We start from the raw sequence: 13,793 nt of genomic DNA on the forward strand, positions 1-13,793 counted from the left end.
CATAACCCTTCCTCATTGAAGAGGGAGTAATGAGTGTGCTCAGACCTCAAACTCACTGAAAAACAAACTTGGTATTTAAAGTGGTGCTGTTGAACTTTTTTTTTTAAAATAAATAAATAAATGATGTAGGCCCCATTACATCAAAAAGATTTGTAGTCATTCTTTAAATAACTCCACTTTTATGAAAGATATCTTAAAAATTGACTCTTATTAGATTAGGGAGCACCTTTTCCACTCTAAGGGCTCATGAGTTAAAATTGTACAATTTTTATTAGGCCACGGGAGAGATCATGCTGAAAGAGTCGGTGTTACTGAAGTCCTAATACTTTTATGGAAGTGTGAATTTGTGAAAATAACCTGCAAACAGCCACTGGGGGAGTTTTTCTTGAGTCAAAGATGTCTGAATTCCTTGCATTTGTCTATGCAAGTAAACCCAAGCTTTAAAGTTTCTGACATTTACCATTTGATGAGTTAAAGTCGGTGAGTGTGGGAAGACCGTTAACATAAGTGATGTGGCTGGCTTTAGTGCCCAGTGGTATTGATGGCAGCAGTTTATTGTGTAGTGGAGAAACATTAGAACAACGAGCTCCAGCTCTTCAAACTCATGTCTCATATTTGCAAACTGTAAGTAACTCTACCATCTGGGATTATACAATGTGCTTCAAAATGCATAATTTCATTTCAGTTTACTGCTGATTTTCTGTCATGACCAGCTTCTCTGTGAACACCAGATTTATGGTTCTTCGGTCTATGATAATGCAGTGGATCTGGCAGTATACTTAATCACCTGTGGGAGCTTACTGTTTTAGGACTCAGAAGTAAAAGCATTTGATTAATCGCCTCTTCTGATATTCTTAATGTGTACACACTGATGTACACAACTAGCCACCTTCTATTGCCCCTGTTCTTCTTTTTGAAGGCTCCTACCACTGTAGTTGTTTGTGTTGTGTGCTTTTCTCTAAGGCTGTACCAGGAAATACTTTGTGCCAAGTTGTGTGGTTTGGTAATCAAAACTCGTATCTTATCTTTAAGCCAGTGCTCAGAGCTGGTTCCAGTTCTTTTAGTGAATATTTTGTTTCTTATTGACGTTTTCCATATTTTCTATTTGACCTCCTGTGGTACATACATTTATTAACACAGGTTGGAACTCTGCGGTTCTGCGGCAGCACCGAGTTCTCCGGTGGCCTGTGGGCCGGAGTGGAACTGGACAAACCAGAGGGGAAGAACGATGGCTCGGTAGCAGGTGTTCAGTATTTCAACTGTCGAAACAAACATGGTAGGTCGCGCCCCGGTGCTTGAAAGCAAAAACAATGACAGACACAACTGCTCCCTTATTTAGATTAGAAACTTGGATTACCAACTGTTTAGGCTCTAAAAGTGTAGCTTTTATGTTTTGAGCCCATATTAAATAGTGTAATAGTACAAAGCAAACTTGAATGATCAAACAAGACTTTTTTTATGTGTTCTCCTGCATTCAGACATGAGCAGCAACACACTGACTGCAGTTCACATAATAACATAATCGTTTCCTGGACCTTTTAAATTGTCTGGTCAGTTTTTCAGTGGCGTCTGATCTAACCATAGGAAATAAGATTTGACCTTTTGGCCAAATGTCAGTAAATTCATTCTGTTTTCAGCACTTAAAATGTGTCCTGGCACAGAAAATCTCTTTCATGCTGCCCTTTTATGTATTTAAATTATCCTCATTCTGTGTCTCGTCAGTGATGATATTCTTACTTGGTTATGCTTAGAGCCTTTTCTACTTTTATAGGAATTTTTGCTCCACTGTCCAAGATAAGCAAACCTTTGGAAAGACATAAAACCAGCACTACAAAGAAGTCTACACCCGTGCGTCCCCCTCGTCGCATCGATCTGTCTCGGATTACTTCCAAGATTAACACAGGTGAGAAACAAGCGATAAAGTGTTACTGCTAAATTCAGATAATCAGTGTTGGGTCTGCAGTGCGCTTGATCTTGTTTATACAACCTTCTAATTTGTAGATAGAAGTCACAGCAGTTGAATGACGTGTCTGTTGAGCGAGCTTTGGTTTGTTTGTATGTCGTTCTATGGTTATATGGTTTTGTTCCTATGACTGAAGTTGTGCTCAGGTCCTGACAGACCTCCTTAAACACTGCGACAAAGACAGTGATGGTAGCGTTGTTTTTGAAATTAAGTCTTACCTCAGGATTTCTGCCATAAAATACTCTAATAAAAAAGGCTTAAATTGATCAAAACCTGAACTACAAAGATGGGGAGTCTGACTAGCTGGGTGAGCCCTGGGGCAGCGATGTGCGTGAACGTTTATTAGAGCAGGTGAAAAAGGTTTTACAAGGGCAGGCATTTCCTCATGCCACAGGTACTAATGTACAGTCCCCTGGATACTTTATTTCATATTAAAAAAATCAACAGAACAGTGCTAACTTCATAGAAAACAAATATTTTCAAATGACAGCATTAGTCATTTACACAGTTCCAAATACATTATTACTGAAGCCACTGACATTTCGGAGCCCTCTTACTTTAGGGGGTTTAGGACAGCTGAAACTGACTTCATTGCTACTCCATTGTTTCTCTAAATGAAATGCACAATGTGTGATTTTGGTGATCATAATCCTCCTCTGTTATATGACTAATATCATAAACATTTAAAAGTAAAATATATTTGCAAATGTGAGTTTAATTTTTCGAAACGTAGAGGTAATAACATTCAGCAGCAGCATAATATTGCTGCTGCATTGACACTAAGCATTTATTTATTGGCAGATTTTGATCTATTAAAGACTGAAGGCAAAAACTAAATTGAATTCAATAAAGGTGAAAGACTGAGGGTAGTCAAAAAAAAAAACTGCAATCAAGTCCAACAGCTCAGAGTGAAGTTTGGTTATTATAGTGTAGTTTCAGATGATGGTGCCCCTTTGTTGTGGGACCAGATGATTGCTGGTTCGTAGATGGAGCCCCTGGTTTAAATGATCCAAAAATCGAAGAAGTGGCGTTTCTGTAAAGAGAAGAAAACAGGTGAGCTTTAATGTTAGTTGTATTCATGGATTGATTAGTCAGTTAAAGTATTTGAACATTATAGTTTTCATCACTTAAGAAAAGTCAGAGCAGAGTAGTAATAAAGAGGCACTCTCAAGTTGTTATAGTTGCCCCCATTAATATTTTCTTGCCAAAAAAGAAAAGCAATCCATATGTTTATTGGCTTTGCTTCTGTTTAGTCAAATATTTACTTGTTGTTTTGTAGATTTTGTAGTGACACACTCATTCAACATCCAAAATTGATGCCCCTACTGACATGAGGACCTTTTAGCCTACTGTGGGAGAACTAACTCACCCCACAGTGTTCAGATGATGCCATCAGCTGCAGATATGACTTCAGCCTCTCTTTTGTGCTAAAAAAAATAGTCCTTCTCAACGTTCCTACCCAGTATGAGCCATGCCACTACATGGATGGATTTATTGCATCTGTGCTTTCATAGTAATCTTATTAATCTTATTCTGAATAGCTTGAAAAATGGATTCGGAACCAGTGCCAAAGGATAAGGCAAAAATTGCTGACTGCTGACATAACTTGGTGCTCTCAGTCTTCGGATGGTTCCTTATTGTTGACATTTGCAGTCAATACACTACGCCATTGTAAAAGCTGTGTCTTGGTATGGTTTTTGGGTTTTGCTACTCACGCGGCTTATAGCTGTATTGTTGTGGGTGGTGTAATACTCAGAGGTTTTGAAGGCCACTTGAACTGGACGTGATTGGAATTGCAGACCTGAGAGGCCTTTAGAATTCGGTGATTGATAGTCCAATTAGGCAGGATTTAATAACTATGGCATAGACAGGCTGGATAGGCTGGCAGCCATTCATCACAAAGTGCATGTGAGTGTTTTGTGTACCATGCAAGGCATGTGAGGCCATGTGTGTCTACAGCTTCATACAGCCCAGAGAACTAGACTAATTTATGACCACACACTTAGTTTTCAGGGCTTTGTCGAGCCACCTGTGTTACTGTCCCATTGGATCTGCAGTGCAGGCTGCTGGCTCGTGTTTATCTATAGATTGAACGGGTCTTTGTGGAACTGCCTTGTCTCGCTAACCTGGGGAGACAGACACGGCAGAATGCCAGGCTGGCCCCTCTTGGAGTGTGTCAACTGTAACTCAGGCCTCAAAGGGTGGTGAGAACATAGACAACTGCACAAAGCCACCTCCGCTTAATTCATAAAGCCTCAGTCTGTGCTGCAGTCTGCCACTTGAAGTGAATGCCACTATGTGTATGTGGAAGGGATAGATAGCTCTATCTACCAGGAGGTCCCTGCAAGCTAAAGGTCAAGTGACAAGAAATGTTTGGTATTCTGAGTTGGAATGTAGTCTCTTCTCTGCAGTTCAGAGGAAAGACACAAACTCTGTCTCTGAAGGGAGCATTTCCCAGTTCCCCCTAAATGTTAACTGAAATGGCAATCAATAAATACCAGGTTGATTTGAGATTTTTCTAATGACTTTTCAAAGAGCAATGTAAAACTTAAACACGGGCGTCCTGTTGGTGACTAGAAAGAAAAATGAGACAGTTTTATGTACCTGTTGAATCCTCATTAGAAATTAAGTGTTTATGCACAGATGTTGGTTGATATTGTCTATTATAAACAAAGTCCCTCATGTTGGTAATATCCATACAGTCAGTTTTTAGTTTTAAAAGCCTGGAATTAGACTGTCAAGCCCCTGCCTTCGATTACTCCCTCATCCACAGTACACTGGATCCCTACTGTATGGCTCCTTATGCTCACAGGGGGGGTCGTCCCAAGTGGCTCATTTGAGCTGGGTTTGGCTGGGCTCAGGGGGGAAGGCCTGACCACCAGCCGGTCACCAGCAAGCGCACCCTCCAGGTCTGACTCCCTGCTGGGGCTGGGGTGTGTTTCCCCTGCCCAAAGTGTCTAGTTGCCTTTTTTTTCTCCTGCATGCATCTTTTTTCCTTCTGGAATCCCTAGACGAGGTTTTTCAGGTGTATCCAACTGGAAAGAGACCCCTGGACACACACAAGGACACACTAGAAGGATCATGTCTCTCAGCTGACTTAGGAATATGTTTGTATTCCCCTATCAGAGCTGAGGGTCTGGATGGGGAGGTCTGAAAATCTCTCCTTAGGCTGCCACTGTGACACAGGCCTTGATAAGCAATAGAAAATGGATATGTGGACGGCGAGCGGTGTAATCATTATGATGATATTTTCCCAGATGGATACCACACCATAAAAATAACAAAGTGTTGAATAAAGAGCAGATATATTTAAAGTCAGCAAACAATATAAGAGGCTTAAAATTACAGTTTGTTGCTAAAAGGTTGTTAAAACACAATTACACGTACTTCTGCAGGAAATGCTGTTTTTCTGTGTTGAATCGGTCTAAGATTCCTTTTGAAGTTCTTTGGTGTTCACTGTCATTTAGGCCTTTGTGTGCACACAAGTGCTTGTCTCAGCATGTTTGTCTGTTTTTTGTTTGTTTTTTAAAAAAATAATTTGATTGTGTGTTGCAGTAAATGAAAAGTCAACTTCAGTATTCATGTATCATTTATACTCTGCAATGTCATGCTGTCCCGTATTTGCATTTCTTCACTTCCCTCCTCGTGCCTTATCTTTTCAGTGTAGCATTTTTGGCTCTGCCTTTAACGCAGTGCTGCACTGTGTGTCTTCATAGACTCCTCATTTAAAATTCTCCTCATTTAAAATGCTCCTTATTTCCTGTAATTTGTTAGACTTCATAAACTGCCCTTTTTTGGCCATTTGTTTCAACAAAACCAAATCTTGGTCGGCTGAAATCTTACCTACTCTTCAACCACTTGATTTACCATCGGTGAGGGTGGGTGAGGAAAAGTTCACGCTTGACTTTTTGGCCATTTGTTTGAACAAAGTGCAGTCACACTAGCAACCAGCAAACTAATTGACAGCTGGTGTCAGTTTGTTTGGAGCGGACTCAGAGTACAAGTTCAGTTCATTTAAACACTAATTAAGCAAGTTTTGGCAAGTTCACAGTTTCAACATCGCTGCCTCTTCTTTTTTTTTTTTTTCTCCCTTTTGCGACGGTAGATTATTCGCCCTGCTGCCAGAAGTAATGTGGGCTATTGATGCACCACTTTTCTCCACATGGAAGTAACACTGGCAGCTGAGAATGAGAATTTGGTTGGATAAGAGCATATCAACCGGTCGATCTTGAGACTACAGCCCCGTGTGTTTTGCACAGGGTTTGCACAAATTGACCCGACATTTGTCCATTTGGAGGGCTGCTTTACATGCAAAGAGCTCCGACTTTGTTGACAAAGTTCCACCTATGTTGTTTTCAGTATAAATGCTTTTTTTGGCAATCAGGTTGCTGAGGCACGTCCTTAAACGGATACAGTGTGACACCGGTGCAGATTATTCAGTCAGATTGATGGGTTCCTTAGTTCAGCCAATTTAACCTGTCTGACTACACAATCTTACTACAATTTCCAGCTGTCAATATGGCTTTTATTTACCAACCTTGCTATCTGATGAATAATGCTCTTGTGTCTCTTTTGTGTGTGTGTGGGTTGAAAGGTTTGTCTCCTTCTGTTAAAAACACACCTGATAATCAAAAAAGTGCATCTGGTCCTCATCAAGACACAGAGGGCGACACCTCAATCGTAAAGACAGGTACTGGAGTTATAGCTGAGCTGGCTTTAATGCACTTCCTATCTGAGAATGTGGTGTGGGGATGTATTTGAGCTTCAGCAGAAGCTGGGGGAATTGTTCAAATCCAGCTTCCTCATCTGTGTCTGTACACCTTAATACTTGAATCCAGCATCCTAATCCATCTGTGTCAGTGTCTCTTTAAACAAAGTACTGCCCCATGTGAATTGAAGCGATGCTTTTAATAAACAATTGTGTATAATGCATAAGCAGGTGCTGCATAAATTCCTCCATACAGTGTTCTCTGTGCATGAAGCATGCACACAGAAGTGACAGAAACAACAACTGTCTTTTCTTTTTCTTTTCTTTTTCTCTTTTTAAAATCAGTGCTGAGACAAACTACCCAAGGCTAACAATTGAAAACAAGTTTTGGGAAAGTTTCTCTCACATTTCTTTCCAGGTTTCAATTACTTTGTAGCTGAATCTTCCCTTCTTAAAGCATTCTGGCACTGATTTAATCAATTAGCTTCCAAGAGTCGGGCACTTAATGAACTAATGGCCTGTGAAGGTCTGTGAAAGTTAAAAGCTTAATGAGGTCCAGTGTCCAAATAGCTTCTTAAGAGCGAAATCCGGCATCCTCGTCTTCCATGTCATTCCCCAGTGTTGGGCGGGGATTAGCATGTTGCCCTTTAGTTGGAGCTTGGTAATGGTACATGCAACTGCAGAAGACTGAGCTCATTTGATGTGTGCTACCTTAGATTGATGTGACACAGCTGCTTAGTTTTTAGGCAAAAAAAATAATAATAAAGTGGTAATTGCCAAGATCCTGCTGCTGTAGGCACTGTCACACTTGGAAGAATAAAATGGAAAATGAATAATAGACTGAGCTTCATTATCTCTGTGGCATTAGAGTTACAGATATAGGTCCAAATGGAGGGATGGTGGATTCATTATTAAGAGGAGAAGCAGGCATTTGGTGCCGTGTGATTTTTAGATAAAGTGGATAACAATGTAGACAGCTAATGTCCCAGCTAAGCCTAGATGCAACAGTTGATAAGCCATTTTGATATATGAGTAGCGTGTGTGTGGCAGTATGGCTGTCTTGGTGTGAATTAATTATTAATGTGAGCTATTGAGTTTGCTTTGGCCATTTCATTAGATTTTTTTTGAGGGGTTCCTTCTCTTATTTTCTTGTTTCTGCATTGCACCCACAGGCGTCCTCTCCCGCTCTCTCTCCTCTTCGTCATCTTCCCTAGACTCTCGACAGGGACCGGGCGCTCGACCCCGTCCGCTGCCCAGGCAACGGCTTCCTGCCAGGCAACGAAGGGAGCGTGTTTCCCCGAGTCCCAGAATAACACCTTCACCAGCCCTCCGCTCTTCTGCTGGCACCACTGCAGGTCTAATAATCTCATAGTACTGTATTTCATGATTTCCCATCATTAAGCAGAATCAGCCGCGTGAAATTGAGAGAAATGATGATCAAAGCTAACAAATGGTTTTCCTCTTCCTCGCAGGTTTTCGAAGCCGAACCCCCTCAGGTAGCAGCTCCCTGTGTGATGGCTCTGAGGTGCGCCTCGGGGAGAGGGTGCTGGTAGTCGGTCAGAGAACTGGTGTGGTCCAGTTCTACGGAAAAACCAACTTTGCTCCAGGTCGAACACATTTTCTCAAACACATGTGCTCTACATAAAAGATGGGTTTAGTTTGTATTTTGTGAGATCACAGTTCAGCAAAATTATTAAAGGTAGATATCATTTAATACAACATTCATTGTTTGTCTTCTAAATTATAAACCTGTTAGTGTCATAATAAATGATAAAGCAGAGCATGATTTACAATGTGGCTAATTTGTAAGTGACAAGTCGCTGAGCATACAGTGTCCTTAGTTTCTCAGTCCAACCCATCCCTGGATGGAGGCTTCAAAGCAGGATTAACCAGTGGATGATGTTATGATGAGGCTATTATTCAGCGTTTGATGCTGGCATTTATCACATCAGCTGCAAAGCACATTAATCACATTCTGATATTATTAAGAAAAATGTCTTTCTCAGCTTATTAACTCATCAGCTTTATTCACAAATTGTAAGATGTAAATTAGTGTGAACTTTCCAGCGTAAATGATCAATGTTCTCAATCAATGTTCCTGTGGTGCGAAATACCTTCGCTGTGTCAAAGGTGACTGGCATGGCCAGGATGCGCGCAAGATGTTGTGCGGTGACACTGCCATGACGCATTAGCTGACGCATTTTATAGAAGCCAAGTCTGACTGTTTAGGTGGAGAGGCTGAGATGCTCGCTTTGGATTTTGGATTTAAATATAATGTCAAGGGTTTTTTTTATTTATTTGTTTGGTTTTTTTAAACAATTGGCTTTATTTGACATGGGTCAAATGCAAAACATCACTGCAGTGACTCCAAAGGATGCCTTATTGAAAATAAAAGCTAATTAGAAAATGCAAAACTACAATAACTTGGGTGTATTGGATATAGACAGGACAGTTGATAAAAGTCTCATTATTGAGGAATTTCCTTAAAAAAGTACCTTAAGTCAGTGGCAGTGATATTGTGCTTTATGTTGTGCAGCTTTTCTTTTCTTTCAGGCGACAACAGTAAACATTTCTACACTGGAATCCATGTATATGAATGAATTATAGCATACTGAGGAAAACGTGTGCTTGGCCCTTTAAACAAAATAATGGAATTAAGTAGAAAAAACTTTTTGGGTACATGACACCTTGAATTTGGAAAGAACTTTAACAAAGAAATCTTAAAAGCTTTAAATATTAATGATCCTTTTAATAAACCATGCCTGTCCTTACTTTGCTGTTTTCAGGGCAGTCATAAAGAATTAAAGTTACCACAGTTTTCTTTTGTTTAATGTGCCTGTCCTGCATAGAAGTGATATTCTGGTATTTTTAGTGAGTAGTTTGGGATAAAGTCATTGAAACGCAACCAAAGAAAGGACAAGAGTTGAGTGTAAACCTAACATGATGGATAAAAGACCACCTGTTCAAAAATTAAAACCAGAGTTTTGGGGTTTCACAGTGAAATAACATGAATAAATGAACCCAATCAAGATGGAGCAGTTTTGCCTTGAATTGCTCAACTTTTGGGGAACGTTTGAGAACTCATTCTCTGCAGATGACTCACATGGACAAAGATGAAGATAAAGTGAAGCTCTGTTATGCTCTTGTCTTTCACCTTGGATGAACTCAGCTGCATTCTCATTCCCAACTTATTGCAGAGGGAATCCTTGAGTGCAACTGAAGATACTTGGCGGACAAAAAAAATTAGATTTGAAGAAGCTGTTGCTGAGCAAAAAGCCATTGAAACCCAAACAGAAAACAGCTCACAGTATTCATTAATATTTAGGTAGTAGTTCTGGCCCAGCACTAGTCATGTATGAATAAATAGTGATGTATCTCACAGCACCGAGGATCACGTTTGAAGGGGTTTCAGTCTTAAGTTTCCTTTGATACTCTTAAATCAGTGTTAGCGATGCTTTGTTATCTCACTGCACTGAGCGCTGCGCTTCCATACTAAAAACAACAGCAGCTGCTCGATACTTCACAGCAGATTCACTTATTTTTAGAATTCTGGCTATACCTTCATCTGGCACTTGCGAGGTGTCTTAAGGCCCTCGTAAAGAGAAAGGAGAAACACTGTCTGAACTTTCTGGCTCACATTGAGGAGTTGCATCATTTTACAGGACAGTGATTGAATGTTTAAGAGCTAAAAAGTTATTTATTTAGGAGCTGCCTGAGATGGAAGTGAAATATCGCCTCTGCCGAATGTCCTAATTTAGGGCAAACTCTCCTATTTAGAGTTTTCCAATATATTGTTCCCAAATGGTGTACTGTGAGCTAGGTGTAGTGATTTTGTGTCAGTTAAATATTATTATCATTATAGCTATTAAAATGAAATAACAAAATCTTATTTTATCACATTTGTACAAGTCGGACATCCTCAGGAAGATGGATTTGTGTGGAGATAAAATCACACAAAACCAGGAGGACTTACTGTAAAGCTCCCTGTTTTATGGCGTCAGCTGAGCCAAGAATGCCACTGGGCAGTAGACTGATGTTGGGTTGAGTTAAATAATGCTAAAAGCAAATTAAAGAAACACTTGGAAACCAAATATCCTTCTTGGAGAAACCTTGGCTACTGTAAATAATTGTATTTGAACCACAGGAAGCAAGAACATTTGATTTTTAGGAAAGCGTCTGTAACAGGAGCCGAGTAACCAACTCCAGCAGAAGCAGGCTCAGGGGCAGCCAGAGAGAGAACCTTATATCTGGTAAAAGGGATGATGGGAGCGTACCATAAAATAAAAGCAGTTGTTGGGATCTTTTTCAATCATTCAGTCATTTTTTAAGAAGTCATTTGGTGTCGCCAGTCTAAAATTACGTTTTTATTGTAAGGTGTGTTGCTCATTTATTAATATGCCTCTTGACAGTGTTGATTTCCGGTCTCTGTGCAGGACTCTGGTTGGGCATCGAACTGGACAAGCCGAGCGGTAAAAATGACGGGTCGGTGGGAGGAGTGAGGTACTTCACCTGCCCACCAAAACATGGAGTCTTTGCTCCTCCGTCTCGCGTTCAGAGGTGAGTCTGGAATCTTTAAGGTAGCTTTTCTTCTCAAGATTAACGGTCCCTTTTTAGTTTTTGCCAGTGGTCATTCGAGGACTAAAAACAGATTTGTCAAAGAAGAATGTTTTCTAAATGATTAAAAACTTGAGAGCAGATTTGATGGTATGAATTTGGCAATAGACCCCAGAAACCCAGAGGTTGCATTTCATTTCTTTCATCAATACATTTGAGTGCACTAATGAGCTCCTTTGACAGTATCATTTGTGTAAGTACTGACATATTTGATTTTGCCCTCTGTGCAGCTAACAGGGCTTCTCTGAACTGGTGATTAACTCGAGTCTGAGTCGTCAAACGCGAAGCCCAAGGCCCTCTCCCTGCATGACTTCTCTGTTTAATGTTTCACCTAGTAATGAGCCAGATGCCATCATCGCTGCTTTTAAATATTGATTGTGGATAATGGATATATAAAGGTGGTTATATTTACCCACCAGTTTGTTGAATGTACAAATGAGACATCGCTTTAAAATGCTGCATTTATTTAAATGCGAGGCAGGTTTTATTAGTGATGCGTTCTGACGCTAAATCCATATTTTACAGCTGAGTGGAACAAACAGAGATCACGAGTTATTTCTAAGTCATATTTAAGAATGCTGCTAAAGTGCAAATGGCCATATTGCCTGAATGTAGTTGTGGTGGAGTACATTGCATTGTTTTTACTGTCGGATAAGCAGCGTGACATGTTTAATCTTCACTTCAAAGTCAGTTGTTTTGTGACTACATGGTTTTATCCTAATGTTTGATGAGCTTTTGGAGTTGTTTGTTCCCGTACCCCTGGTTGTCTTTAAAGTTATGGAACAAAGTGTGGGATTGCTGTTCAAATGATCTCACCCATCAGCTACCTCTCTGCACTGTGGGGATGGAGATGGAAAAGAAAAGTTTTACGTTTTAACTTTAAATATTTGGCAGAGACAGAGAGCGTAAACGATAGAACTCAGTTTGACAGATGGGAGTCAAAACTGCTGTAAACTGTTTTCATTTAGATTCTCAGTTTATCTTTATTCATAAAAAATATTTTTACAAATAACTTTTACACACAGAAAACAGGATAAAGGTCGATTATGGAAAAAAAAAAGGTTGATGTTGAAATGATGAATATTTATTAGACGTGTATTGAGTGAGTTTGGGCTTCAGGGAGGGAGCGGCAAAGACTGCAGAATCTATCACTGTGTTGATATTTCCTATGATGTGATAATGAATGGCTTTTTGTCAGCAAGGCCACTATAACTCCAACTGTGTTGTTTTTTCTCTCTTTTTTCATATGAAAGTAAGTCTGCTGTGTCTAAAAATATTGATTCTCTGGTTACTTTTTGTTTTACGAGGATCACAAACCAGAGTCTCATTAGTTGAAGTCCTCTGCTTTTTGTTGCTGAGCTGTGTTTTAATCCTATATTATAATCTCCTCCCAGACCTGGATTAGGGTATCAGTGAGCTCCTGGACATTCTGTTATACTATTTATTGATTTATTGATACATGATGTTCCAGAGATTCTCATTGGGATTCAGGACTAGGGAATGTGAGGGCTGCTCAGTAGCTTGAGTCCCTTTATATTCCAGAAACTGCCTACAAGCTCTGAGGATTTCATCGTTAACAGCAGTCGGGGAACTGCTGGCTAATGTGGAAGTCTGTGTGACCATTGATGCCTCCCCGGACCATCACTGACCCAGTGTCAAATGATGATCTTACCATACAGTCTCTTCCATGTGTGTGAAACATGTGCACAGTGTGAAGCTGCTCTCATCTATGAAAAGAGCAGGGTATTAGTGTTGGATCTGCCAGTTGTGCTGTCTCATAAATGCTGTTTGAGCTGCAAGACGTGGGGCACAGTTCCCACTTAAGGAAATTGGTTTCTCATGCCATGCTCATGGAGTCTGAGTGTGACAGTTTGGTCAGAAAACATGCAGGAGTCGACTGCAGGAGGTCAACTTCTCGGGCTTCCTCTGTTCCTCTTCGCACAGTGAGACTGTGCAGCGAGACACAGCAAACTGCCCGGAGCTGCACTATCTGTGCAACCTGAATGAGCTGCAGGTACTGTCTCACACCTGTAATAACAAGGACACTAAGAAAAATCAATCAGGAAAGATGAGAAGAGGACAATGGTCTGTAGTCACCACCTGCACAGCCATTCCTTTTTGGGCTATTGTCCTGTTGTTGCCTCCGCAGTCGCTTCTGTTTGCACCAAAGTAGGTGAAATTGATTCATTATGGGTTACGCTAACTGGACAGACTGATTTCCCTGAAGTGTAACTGACTCTGTGTTGTATTGTGATGATCAAGTGTTCCCTTGGTTTGTTTTGAGCAGTGATATATCTGGATCAACACATGCTCTAAAGAAAAGGAGTGCCCTGAGTTTATGATACGAGACAAAATAAGAGCATCCTTGTAAAAACAGAATATCGCACAATAATTGTTTCCTGAATCATCTTGGGAATCGTTAGGGGAAAAAGTTTAATTACCCCCTCCTGAGAGCGTAAGTGTGTGTAAGGGAAAAATGTACAGCCCTTTGTGGAGCTGCTGTTGTTA

At 40.4% G+C, this 13,793-nt stretch overlaps 1 protein-coding gene across 3 annotated transcripts in view; it reads left to right on the forward strand.

The window, feature by feature from the left end:
• LOC120739886 (CAP-Gly domain-containing linker protein 4-like) overlaps positions 1 to 13,793 on the forward strand; it is a 45,276-nt gene that overhangs the window by 25,074 nt on the left and 6,409 nt on the right. For 2 of the 3 annotated variants that reach the window (XM_040041844.1, XM_040041843.1), the window contains exons 8-13: positions 1,141 to 1,276; positions 1,772 to 1,903; positions 6,558 to 6,653; positions 7,844 to 8,026; positions 8,144 to 8,278; positions 11,105 to 11,228. In XM_040041844.1, coding sequence (XP_039897778.1) covers positions 1,141 to 1,276; positions 1,772 to 1,903; positions 6,558 to 6,653; positions 7,844 to 8,026; positions 8,144 to 8,278; positions 11,105 to 11,228 — 806 coding nt within the window. The remainder of the gene's footprint in view (positions 1 to 1,140; positions 1,277 to 1,771; positions 1,904 to 6,557; positions 6,654 to 7,843; positions 8,027 to 8,143; positions 8,279 to 11,104; positions 11,229 to 13,793) is intronic. The other variant, XM_040041845.1, reaches the window with a different exon arrangement.

This window comes from Simochromis diagramma, unplaced genomic scaffold, assembly GCF_900408965.1.
Source record: "Simochromis diagramma unplaced genomic scaffold, fSimDia1.1 OVJJ01000304.1, whole genome shotgun sequence".
NCBI classification, from domain to species: domain Eukaryota; kingdom Metazoa; phylum Chordata; class Actinopteri; order Cichliformes; family Cichlidae; genus Simochromis; species Simochromis diagramma.